The 12,897-nt window shown below is 38.1% G+C and overlaps 1 protein-coding gene across 4 annotated transcripts in view; it reads left to right on the forward strand.

Moving 5' to 3' along the window:
• LOC124826446 (ARM repeat superfamily protein) overlaps window positions 1-12,897 on the forward strand; it is a 76,898-nt gene that overhangs the window by 20,901 nt on the left and 43,100 nt on the right. For all 4 annotated transcript variants that reach the window (XM_088116415.1, XM_088116412.1, XM_088116414.1 and 1 more), the window contains 11 exons: window positions 4,619-4,700; window positions 5,009-5,151; window positions 5,240-5,320; window positions 5,393-5,493; window positions 5,865-6,103; window positions 6,187-6,296; window positions 6,481-6,612; window positions 6,741-6,815; window positions 11,865-11,998; window positions 12,122-12,194; window positions 12,709-12,840. In XM_088116415.1, the coding sequence (XP_087972541.1) occupies window positions 4,619-4,700; window positions 5,009-5,151; window positions 5,240-5,320; window positions 5,393-5,493; window positions 5,865-6,103; window positions 6,187-6,296; window positions 6,481-6,612; window positions 6,741-6,815; window positions 11,865-11,998; window positions 12,122-12,194; window positions 12,709-12,840 (1,302 nt within the window). The remainder of the gene's footprint in view (window positions 1-4,618; window positions 4,701-5,008; window positions 5,152-5,239; window positions 5,321-5,392; window positions 5,494-5,864; window positions 6,104-6,186; window positions 6,297-6,480; window positions 6,613-6,740; window positions 6,816-11,864; window positions 11,999-12,121; window positions 12,195-12,708; window positions 12,841-12,897) is intronic.

A 12,897-nucleotide genomic window follows, 5' to 3' on the forward strand; every position in this document is an offset into this window, starting at 1 on the left:
TCACAGTATAGTTGCACAAGGTTGTCCACCTTGACTTAAGGTTTTCCAAAATGATTTTCATCTAGAGTCCTTCAGACATTCCTTGAGCAAGAGCTCAGAATTCAGCTTCTGCACTACAACGAGATACTCTATCTTGCTTTTTGCTCCTCCACGTTACCATACTATCTCCATGAAACACATAATACCTAGAAGTAGATTTTCTATCAGTAATAGAACCTGCATAGTCAGCATTAGTATATATTTTCATACTCAATGTGTCTTCCCTTTTGAATAATAGCCCCTTTCCTGGACTTGACTTCAAGTATTGGAGAATTTTTTCATAGCTTGCACGTGTCTCTCTCTTGGATCATGCATAAATTGGCTCAGTACACTAACTGCATAAGAATGTCTGGTCTTGTGTGTGATAGATAAATCAATTTTCCTACCAACCTTTGATATTGGGTTTTCTTTACAGGAGCACTTTCATCACTTCCAATTGTGATTTTGTTCTATAGGATCTGTTTAGGTTCTACATCCCACTTTTCTATTTCTTTGAGGAGATCAAGTAAATATTTTCTTTGGGAGATAAAAATTTCATTCTTGGAGTAAACAACCTCTTTTCCAAGAAAACATTTGAGTTTTCCTAGGTCTTTCATTTTAAATTGGGCTGTCAATTTTTCTTTAACGCCAATTTTCTTGTTTCATAATCTCCTTCAATAATCATATCATCCATATAGACAAACAATAAAGTGAGTTTACTAGTAGAATAATGCTTTATGAATAAAGTATAATCTCCTTGACTTTGTCTGTATCCCAAGGAAACCATTGCTTTTGTAAATCTTCCAAACCATATTCTAGGGAATTGCTTAAGACCATACAATGCTTTCTTTAGGAGGCATACCTTGTTTTTTTCATTTTTCACTTCAAAACCTGGGGAAATCTCCATGTACACTTCCTTTTCTAGATTTCCATGAAGAAAGGGATTCTTCACATCTAACTAGTGTAAGTCCCATCCAAAATGAGTAGCCAAAGCGAGAACAAATCGAACTGTATTCATCTTTTCCACTGGGGCAAACGTTTGCTCATAGTCAATTCCATAAGTTTGGGTATGTCCTTTTGTCACCAATCTAGCTTTATGTCTTTCTATTGTCCCATCTGCCTTTTGTTTCATTGTGAATATCCATATATACTCTACTACCTTATTGTCTCTTGACTTATGAACAATCTCCCATATTGAATTTATTTCTAATGCATTCATCTCTCCTTTCATGGCTTGATTCCAATGTTCAAGTTTCATTGCCTCTTGGACTGAGTTTGGAATATTTGTGGCATCAATGGTAGTAAGAAAGCTTCTATGCTGATCAGAGAGATTGTTAGTGCAAACATATTGAGAAATAGGATATTTAGCACATGATCTTCCTTCCTTTCTCAATGCAATGGGTAAATCCTCAGTAATACTTATCTCCTCATTGTTACCATCAAGGATCCTCACCTCCCGATTAGACAATTTTTCTTGCTCAGGAGTCGAAGTGGGTTGTTTTCTTTCACCTTTTTTCCAAAAAAATTGTATTATTCCTCTTCTTTCTCATTGTGGAATAGGGTAGCTTCATTGCTAAGATCTTGGGCATCCTGCAAAGTCAAACATGGTAATGACAAGAAGGAGAGTTCATCCACTTCAAGTGTTTTCTCCCCTGGAAGTGGTGGACTGACATAAAAGGATTGTGTTTCATGAAAGGTGACATCCATGGTGATAAAGACACAACGACTTTGAGGATCATAACATTTATAACCTTTTTTATTAGAAGGATACCCAATAAAGACACATTGAAGAGCTTTGGGATCTAATTTACTACGGTTAGGATGATGAGAGTGAACAAAAAAATACATCCAAAGACTCGACTAGGTAGACTCGTTATTAGGGGGAAGAAGGAACAAAAGGCAATAAAGACACTACAGGACTAATGCCATTTAAGATACGGGTGGGTAGCCTCTTGATGAGATATGTGGTAGTTAACACAACTTCTCCATAATAATTTTTTGAAACAGACATTTGAAAGTGATGAACTTCTAGTTACTTCAAGAAGCTGATGATTGTTTCTTTCTGCAACCCCGTTTTATTCAGGAGTGTTTACACATGTTAGTTCATGAATAATATCATTATGAGACAAAAATTTGAAAAATTCATGTTTCACGTATCAGTACCATTATCAGATCTGATTTTGTTTATATTTTTTCCAAATTGATTTTGGTCAAGACAAAAAAAATTAACAAAGATTTGGAAAACTTCTAATTTATTTTTCATAAGGTATGTCCACGTGACACGGGTACAATCGTCAATAAAGATAACAAACCATTTGGCTCTGGAAATAGATTCTACGACAGATCCCCAAACGTCAGAGTGAATTAAATCAAATGGAGAAGTACTCTTTTTATTAATAGGATAAGATGCACAATGATGTTTTGACAACTGACAAATATCACAATTAAAAGACTCAACAAAATCCTACGTAAACAAATGGGGAAATAAGGACGGATAAGATTGAATGAAGGATGCCCAAGCCTTTTATGATGTAACCATATTTGGGAATTTGCCCACGTCTCAGATGTAACTTGTTGACTAATGATTTTATTTTTGCTTTGGTCATCAGTTCCAACAAATACAACCCACGTTGCTCCTTATCAGTTAAAATCGTCTTTCCCGTGACAAGTTCCTGAAAAACATAATAAGTTGAGAAAAATGTTACTGAACAATTTAAATCTTTTGTGAATTTTTTCACAGAGATAAGACTGTTGGCTAATTGTGGAACATGTAAAACATCCTTCAATGCAATAGATGAGTCCAAAATTATATTCCCAGAGGCACATATAGGTATATCATAACCATTCATAACTGTAATAAGTTGTTTCTATTTGTTTTACCATATGAGTCGAAGGACAGACGAAAATGTGTCATATGATCAGTTGCTCCTGAATCAAGAATCCAAATACCACCCATGACCAATAGTATCGAGACAAATCTTACCTTTCATCGAAGAGTACATGATTAAGAGGGCTTACTCATTGATTCAACCAATTCTTTCAAGCGTTCGAGTTCCTCCTTATAAGCTTTCATATTAAGAGTCATAAATGATAGGATATTGGACAACGGCGACGGTGGGTATTGTTGAAGTGGAAACAGAGCTCTCAAGATGGGGAGCTCTAAAACCAACTTGAAAAAGAGAAACACTTTATTATTTTCATTCTTATCAATTACATTTTCCTTTGCTCTATTTGTAGCAATCTAATCTTCTGAAAAAGGGAAATAAGGAAACAATATACTAAAAAATAATCTAGAAGATCCTACAAATATTTTCTCTAATTAGGAAAATTCTATAGGTATTTCCTGTAATCACAACAATATTAAATGTATTGCTAGAAGTTGTTAGAAGATTCTAGAGATCTCTTGTAATTATTACTATAGGGTTTGAGTTCTCTATATATAGAAGTTGATATACTATTTCAAATTAATTAACTAAATAATAATCTTCTTTCTTTCGTATTAATCCTTTCAAGTTGGTATTAGAGCTCATGATCTAGAGCCCTGCATCCACATTTCTTCTTTCCGTCTTAGTTATGGTTCTCATTAACATCATCTAAAGTGCAGCTATTTTTCTTTTAATTACTATTGCTACCCCCATCAGCTGCCACCCACTGGAGCTGTCGTTAGAGTTTTTGCGGAGCTTTCGCTGAAGCTGTAGCTACTGCCTCACCACTACAGTTGCCTTTACTGCATCACTGTTATCATCGTCACTGTTGCTATCACTGCTACTGCCATCACAGCTGCTGTCATTGGTGCCATTACTGCTGTCATCCCTTGAGCTTTCTGTCTTACCTTTCATTATCATTTAGGAGAGGGCAAAGGAATCCCTATTATTTATTGTTTGGCATGACAATTCCACTAAGTAATCCCAATCTTCCATGCTTACCTGATGAAAACCGCCTTAAAGGTTGAAATTATCTCTAGTGGGCTCAATTTATCATAAGTACATTAAAGGGTATGAGTAGACTCAATCATATTGAAGGGGAGGCAATTTCCATGGATAACCCTAATTTTCAGATTTGGGATAATGACGGCTCACGAATCATTACATGGTTATGGGGATCCATGACTATGGAAATAAGTAGAAACTATATGTTCTACTCTAGTGCATTAATGTCTCGTCTCACGCTCGAGATGTATATACCTCAGCGTGAGAGGTATCTGTTGGAAGTCTCACATCGACTAGAGATAAAGTCAGTTTGGTGTATATAAGTGAGTGCAAACTTCACCTTACAAGCTAATTTTACTGGGATTGAATTAGCCTTAAAGTCCACTTTTTAACAAAAACAATTTTCTAAACAGTTTCATTAGTTTGCCTTTTGAAAACCAATTAAAGTTATAGAACCAGTCTGTATCAGAACCTAGGTTTTTCTTATTTTTTTAAAAAAAGGATTGTGTCCTGGTTTAATCTTCTGTTTAAATTATGCATGAATGAACAAAATAGTAAACGAAGTGTAGGTTGAGTGTCTCCTTTCCTGTAAGTGCGTTTTTTTGCTTATTTTTGCATATGCTTGTAATCAGGGAAAGTTGATTTACATTGTTTCATTTATTTGTGGGCAGGGCACCAATGTGCTCTCACGACTTCTTCATGTTCGTCATCCCAAAGCAAAGCAAGCGGTCATCACAGCAATTGATTTACTAGGTTTATAGTTATCTTTTCAGAGTTTTATTATTTTTCATTCTCATTATTATCCCTTTCATTTTTAACTGCTGATATGGTTGTCATAAACACTTATCTTCTATTTTTTTCTTCTCACTTGACTTGAATTTATGCAAAAAAAGGGATTGCTTTAAAGCCTACTTTAGAAAGTGAAGATCTGTGAAAGTTGTGGTTATTTTTCCCCATATACAATAGTTGTAGAAATCATGCTATTCATGATTTATTTATGTTTTATGAATAATTTTTGTGACTGAATTTATTTTATTAATTGTGAGCTTGATTTATTGCAGGTAATGCTGTTATTAATGCTGCTGAAAGTGGCTCACCATTTCCACTGAAAAGAAGGGACCAACTGCTTGATTATATTTTAACTTTAATGGGTCGGGATGATGAAGATGGTTTTGCTGATTACAATGACCTATTGCGTACTCAGGTATATAGAATTGAGCTATGCCTAAGATGAAGACGGTCATTTAAAGCTGAGAATATTTTAGTTTGCTAATGTGATTTCTTATATTTAGGCCCTTGCTATAAGTGCCTGCACCACGTTGGTCTCGGTGGAACCAAAGCTAACAGTTGAAACTAGGAACCATGTGATGAAGGTATGTGGGTTTCATTTGATTTATTTGTAATCCTACCTTTTAATCATCCAAGTTTCCTGATGAATTTGACAGGCCACATTGGGGTTCTTTGCTATACCAAATGATCCAGTTGATGTTGTCAATCCCCTTATAGACAACTTGATTACCCTTTTATGTGCAATTCTTCTCTCTGGGTAATTTAAGTTAAAATCTTCTAATTATTTATTTCTAGTTTGTTATATTACCTGTTCTTTTGAACATTATTCAACTTTGTTGTTTTCTTTAGAACTGTGTCAACTGTGCATCATTTTATTTTTATTGTTCATTTATAAAGAAAACTGTTTCTCTTTTGTTAGATCTGTTTTTAATTCCATCCTGGGTTATCAGTTCTTGTTTGTTGTTGGTTCTGCATCTTGTGTACTACAAACATAACATCATTATCACACTCCTTCTAAACACACCTGCCAGTCAGTTTTTGTCATGAATGTTTTTTGTATCTGGTCATTCCGTCCATGTATAGTTACTTTTTCTTACTCATGCTGATTAGTAAAAATTTAATATATAGTGGAGAAGATGGAAGAAGTCGAGCAGAGCTGTTAATGCTTATCTTGAGGCAAATTGATCAATTTGTCTGTTCGCCCATTGAGTATCAGAGGAAAAGAGGCTGCCTTGCTGTACACGAGATGCTTCTAAAGTTTCGGATGATTTGTGTTAGTGGGTATTGTGCACTGGGCTGCCATGGGAGTTGTGCACATAACAAGCAAATAGACAGGACTCTGTTTAGGAATTTTTCAAAGCTTCCATGTAAATATGTTGTTCCATTAGATACCATTGAATTGCTCTTCTTTCATATATTCTGAAGTATAGTTTTTCTTATCAACCACTAGCTGCATTTGTACTGCCAAGTCGAGAAGCTCTGTGCTTGGGAGATAGGGTTATAATGTACCTTCCACGATGTGCAGACCCAAATTCTGAAGTCCGAAAAGTGTCAGCACAAGTAAGTAGTATATGAGAAGTTGTGCTCCTTTAAAGAAAAGGCACTCACTATTTGAATAGTTTCAGGAATATAGTATGGTCTATATTCTATAATGTGCATGCTCTACTTAACTTCTGTAAGGAGGATATTGTGGACTTGTTCTTAAATAGTCTAATTAATAGTCTAATTAATTGTTTTTGTGCAGATTATTGATTTACTCTTTAGCATCTCTCTTTCACTTCCAAGACCTGCGGGTTCATCTATATCTCCTGAGGTTATAGAATTGTCATACAGTGCATTATCTTCTCTTGAGGATGTTATAGCCATATTGAGGAATGTTAGTTCACTGACCACTTTGTTTATTGCCTTGCTTCTTGTTCTGATTTTTCCATCTTGTATTTTATAGTGTCAGAAAAAATGAGACCAAAGCTCTTGATTTTCATGTATATTTGTATATATATGCAGGATACTTCTATTGATCCATCAGAAGTTTTCAACAGGATTGTTTCCTCCCTCTGCATTTTGCTGACAAAAGAGGAGGTAAGTGTCTTTGATTCTCAGTGTGTGTTGTTAGAATAATTATTAAGTCTACCTATGATTAGTATAGCAGGGCCTAAAGTAGGTAGTTGTGTGTTGGGTTATCTATAATGATTGTTCCTAGCAGTCTAGGACAATCTCTTCATCTTCCATCTATCTATTGTATCAGATTTTTATCTATATAAATAATAGAACTGAGAAGGGTCTTCCAAGCCCTTCAGAACTACTTTTCTCTGTTCTCAAGTTGGTATCAGAGCAGGTTCATCTTGCTCTGGTTTCTGTCCTGGGTTGTCCACTAGCACTGTCACTGCTGTTTGCATCTGTCCGGTGTCGTTCGTCGTTGTCCGCGGCTGTCTCGCCACTATCTGCAGCTGTCAACTGCAGTTTGAAATTCTTCAACTTGGTTGTCCGCCACCTCGCATCTGTCCGCTGCTGTCCACCGCCGTTGGCCGCCGTCTGCCGCCGGCCGCCGTCACTGTTCCGTCCGACGACCACTAAATCTGGTTTGCCTTTTCACACGACAGCCAACCCCACCGGTGGGTTCGCCTGACTCTCCTCCACGCTCCGCCACGCGCAGACTCTTTGTGCGCTGCGAACAGGCGCGTGCTGTCCACTCGCCGCCCTCTGCTCACCGAAAAGTCGTCGCGCCACCTCCATATCTATTGCCCTCTGCTCCTCTGTCCGTTCTGACCCTTAAAATCTTACTTTGGTGTGTCCAGAAGCTCCCCTTTAAGAAAACCCTAAGAAACCCTCTAGGTTTTCTGGTTCTTCACGGTTTTTCTGGTTCCTTCTCCTGTTTTTATCAAAGAATGGCGTCTGGAATTGCTCTTTCTTTCTCTGGAAGTCCCTCAATCACTTCCGGAAAGCTAAACGGAAAGAATTATCTATGTTGGTCTGCTGCTGTGGAAATGTGGTTCCTTGGTCAAGGACATTATGACCACCTCGAGCAGGATGGGAGCCAAGTATCTTCTGACAAAGCTGAACAATGGAAACAAGCTGATTTCCAATTGTGTGCCCTATTGTGGCAATCTGTGGAACCCCGGCTTTTGATATCTCTTAGAGCCTTCAAGACATGTCACACTTTTTGGAAGAAAGCTCAAAGCATTTATGCTAATGATATTCAACGTCTCTATGATACCGCAAACAAGCTCGCCTGTCTCAAAATGACAGACCATGATATGGTCTTCTTCATGACTGAAGCCCAAGCAGCTGTGGAAGAATTGAGAATGTTCTTCGAAGTGGAATCTTCGGAAGATATCAAAAAGAAGCTTGACAAGTATTATATGGTGATGATCCTCCGTGCTTTGCATCCAGATTTGAATCACATCAGAGATCAACTTCTGACAAGTCATGAGGTCCCTTCCTTGGAAGCCTTGACCACACGTCTTCTTCGTGTTCCTGTGTCTCAGTCTCAGGAAGCTCATGAAACAATGGAACCATCTGTCATGGTTGCCATGCGAGGAAGAGGAGGACGTGGCACTAGAGGAGGAGGACGTGGAGGTCGAGGACGTCCACAGTGCTCTTACTGTAAGAGGGTGGGTCACACCCAAGAAAACTGCTACTCCTTGCATGGCTTTCCTTCAAAAACCGTCAATATCTCTAAGGCTGAAACTTTCACTTCCAACTCCAAGTTCACTGAGGAAGAGTATCAAGAGTATCTGCGATTAAAGTCTAACAGTTTGGCGCAATCTTTTCAGTCCCCAAGTACGTCCACAACTAGCATTTCTCAATCCATGGAAGGTCTAAATTCATGGGTAATTGACTCGGGTGCTTCTGATCACATTTTTGGTAATACCTCATTGTTCTCAACCCTTTCCCTCCAAGAAAAACCTCATTTCATTACCCTTGCAAATGGCTCTAAAACTTGTTCAAAGGGAGTCGGTCATGTCTCCCTGTCTCCCTCTCTAACTCTGAAATTTGTTTTTTTTGTCCCTAACTGTCCATTCAATTTAATTTCCCTAAGTCAGTTAACCAAAATGTTACATTGTTCAATATTTTTCGATTCAAAATCTTTTGTTATACAGGAGCGTGGCTCGGGGAGACAGATTGGAGAAGAATATGAAGCTGGAGGTTTATACCATTTTGGATCTCGTCTACGGGTATCTTGTGTCGCAGCTCTTCCCCCTAAAGTGTTACATGATCGGTTTGGCCATCCTCACTTGTCAAAGTTAAAAAAGATGTGTCCTGAACTTAGTGGTCTTCAGACTTTAGAATGTGAGTCCTGTCAACTAGGAAAACATGTTAGATCTGTCTTTCCAAAAAGGTCTCAATCAATGTGTACTTCTAGTTTCTCTATTATTCATTCTGATGTCTGGGGACCTAGTCGCGTCTCTTCTTTTGGTTTTAGGTATTTTGTTACTTTTATTGATGAGTATTCTAGATGTACTTGGGTTTATCTAATGAAAGATCGCTCTGAATTGTTACCCATTTTCACATCCTTTTTGAATGAAATCAAGAACCAATTTGGTCACGTAATTAAAGTCTTAAGAAGTGATAATGCTAAAGAGTATTTCTCATCAAATTTTTCTTCACTTCTTAGCTCCCATGGTATTTTGCATCAGTCCACTTGTCCTCATACACCCCAGCAAAATGGTATAACCGAAAGAAAAAATAGACACTTGGTTGAAACGGCTCGTACCCTTTTGCTTGGTGCTAATATTCCTGTTCATCACTGGGGGATGCCATCTTAACTGCATGTTTTCTTATTAATAGGATGCCCTCCTCCTCTCTCAATCATAAAGTTCCTTTCTCCATTCTCTTTCCCAATGATCCTCTCTTTCACACCTCTCCTCGAGTCTTTGGTTGTGTTTGTTTTGTTCACGACATGTCTCCGGGGCTCGACAAGCTCTCTGCTCGTGCGATCAAATGTGTCTTTTTGGGCTATTCTCAGCTTCAAAAAGGGTACCGTGTTACTCTCCTGAAACCAAAAAGTACTACATGTCTGCCAATGTTACCTTCTTTGAACAGACACCTTTCTTCTCTCCCTCTGTTCAAGATGTTCATATCCTCCACCAGGTCTTTCCTCTTCCAGTGGTTGAGTCTAATATCTCCAATGCCTTTGTCAATCCAAGTCATGCCCAAGGTCCTCCTGAACCTTCCTCTCCACATACTGATATCCTTCGACATAGTACCCCGGTGAGTAATCCTCTTCCAGAAAATGGTGGATCTCCTCCTTCAGATTCTTCTCCGTCACCATCTCCTGTCACGCCTCCTGGTGAAGATGATTCTGGTTGGCCCATTGCTCTCAGAAAAGGTACTCGTTCCACTCGAAACCCTCATCCCATTTATAATTTTCTGTTATCACAGAGTGTCGCCCTCCTTTTATTCCCTTTTATCCTCAGTATCTCCTGTGGTTATTCCTAAAAATGTGAAAGAAGCACCTGATCATCCTGGATGGCGACAAGCCATGATTGAAGAAATGCAGGCTCTTGACCACAGTCACACTTGGGAGCTTGTGCCACTTCCCCCGGGCAAAAAGGTTGTTGGTTGTCGATGGGTATATGCAATCAAAGTCGGCCCTAATGGTAACATTGATAGGCTCAAAGCCCGGCTGGTTGCAAAAGGGTACACTCAGGTTTATGTCTTTCTCTATGGTGATCTTGAGGAAGAAGTTTATATGGAGCAACCTCCAGGGTTTGTTGCTCAGGGGGAGTCTGGTATGGTTTGTAAATTGAACCGATCTTTATATGGGCTCAAGCAATCACCACGTGCTTGGTTTGGAAAGTTTAGCTCCATTGTTCAAAAATTTGGGCTAAAACGTAGTGAAGCAGATCATTCAGTCTTTTATTATCATTCGTCTCTCGGGAAATGTGTTTACTTGATAGTATATGTTGATGATATAGTTATTACAGGAAATGATACTGCTGGAATATCTCAATTGAAGGAGTACTTGTGTAGACATTTCCAAACCAAGGATCTTGGGAGCCTCAAATACTTCCTAGGCATTGAAGTAGCTCAGTCAAAAGATGGAGTTGTAATCTCCCAAAGGAAGTATGCTCTGGATATTCTGCAAGAAACAGGCATGATTGATTGTAGACCGGTTGATAGCCCTATGGATCCAAATCAAAAATTAACAACAGAAGAAGGTGAATTATTCTCCGACCCGGAGAGATATACGAGGCTAGTTGGAAAACTAATCTATCTCACTATTACAAGGCCGGATCTATCTTTTGCAGTTGGAGTGGTTAGTCAGTTTATGCAAGCTCCATGTGTTGGCCATTGGAATGCTATCATTCGCATTCTAAGGTATGTGAAAAAGGCTCCTGGGCAAGAGCTGTTATATGAAGAAAAAGGAAGCCTTCAAGTATCAGGATATTGTGATGCCAGGTTCTCCTATTGATAGACGATCTACTACATGATATTGTGTTTTCCTTGGAGGAAACATTATCTCATGGAAAAGTAAGAAACAAAATGTAGTGGCTCGATCAACAGCTAAGGCTGAATATAGGGCAATGACTTCATTAACATGTGAACTTATATGGGTGAAGCAGTTCCTTCAAGAGCTTAACTTCTGTGACATCCAGAGTATGAAGATGTATTGTGATAACCAAGCTGCTCTTCACATTGCATCAAATCCAGTGTTTCACGAGAGAACCAAACATATAGAAATTGATTGTCATTTTGTTTGGAAAAAATTATTGTCAAAAGAAATATGTACTGAGTTTGTTGGATCAAATGACCAACTCGCAGATGTGTTGACTAAGTCGTTAAGGGGACCTCGGATTGAGTTTATTTGTTCCAAGCTTGGTACATACAATTTGTATGCTCCAGCTTGAGGGGGAGTGTTAGAATAATTATTAAGTCTACCTATGATTAATATAGCAGGGCCTAAAGTAGGTAGTTGTGTGTTGGGTTATCTATAATGATTGTTCCTAGCAGTCTAGGACAATCTCTTCATCTTCCATCTATCTATTGTATCAGATTTTTATCTATATAAATAATAGAACTGAGAAGGGTCTTCCAAGCCCTTCAGAACTATTTTTCTTTGTTCTCAAGTTGTGTATTGATCATGTCTAAGTTACATTTAATAACTGTGTTGGCACTGGTGTGCAGATGGTGGCTACACTGCATGGTTGCTCAGTTGCTATATGTGATAAGATCAAGCAGTCAGCTGAAGGGGCTATTCAAGCTGTTGTTGAATTTGTTACAAAGAGAGGGGGGGAATTGACTGAAATTGATATCTCAAGGTTTAAAGCATAGTGTATACACCAACACAATGTTACTTGAACTTTGTTGATATCGTACTGTCTTTTGAACTTGTAATTTTGAGCATAGGTTATGGTGACATGACATAATGTTTTTGCCCACAGGACAACCCAATCATTGATCTCTGCTGTTGTGCATGCAACTGACAAGCATTTGCGTGTGGAAACTCTTGGAGCTGTATCCTTTTAATATTTTTAAAGTTGACATATTTCATTGAATATCTTGTCATAATTTTAATTTGTTAGGAAGGTATTGTTTGTTTTTCTCTCTCATATATAATCGGTATATGTTGTTTTCAAGCTGTTCACTAATGGATCCCCTATTAAATAATGACAGTGTGTAAGAAGTATGAAAATGTGCAGCACTTGATCAAAATTAGGAGAGTGAATATTCTAACTAAGCTAGATCATGGGGTGTGCTTGTGTTGTATGATGGAAAGAGACAGTATAAATTGTGGGAGGTTGTGAGATGGGAAGGAATTTGCTTTGACCTGGGAGAAAATTGGTAACTCTTGAATTTGCCCATATCAAATTTTTCGATCTTCTGCATTTCTTATGATCATACATAGTCTTGGTATCATCCTGATATAGGCTAGGGTTTCAGTGATAATTGATACCTGTCTCTGATTTTACTTCAATGTTTCTGGTGTCTGTCATTTTCTACTGGCAAATTTATCCTTTACTTGCTAAAGATTTCTTCTTTGGCTGAAAACACTAGCTCAAAAACTGTTTTTGATGAAGTCCTGGCTACTGCTGGAAGGGATACGATCACAAAGGATATATCTAGGTTACGTGGAGGATGGCCCATGCAGGATGCATTCTATGTAAGTCTCATTGTGTTAGAATCTGTTTTATTTCTATTAGAATCATTGTTTCTTATT

Source organism: Vigna umbellata, chromosome 5 (genome assembly GCF_029865625.1).
Source record: "Vigna umbellata cultivar VRB3 chromosome 5, Vumbellata_1.0, whole genome shotgun sequence".
Taxonomy (NCBI): Eukaryota; Viridiplantae; Streptophyta; class Magnoliopsida; order Fabales; family Fabaceae; genus Vigna; species Vigna umbellata.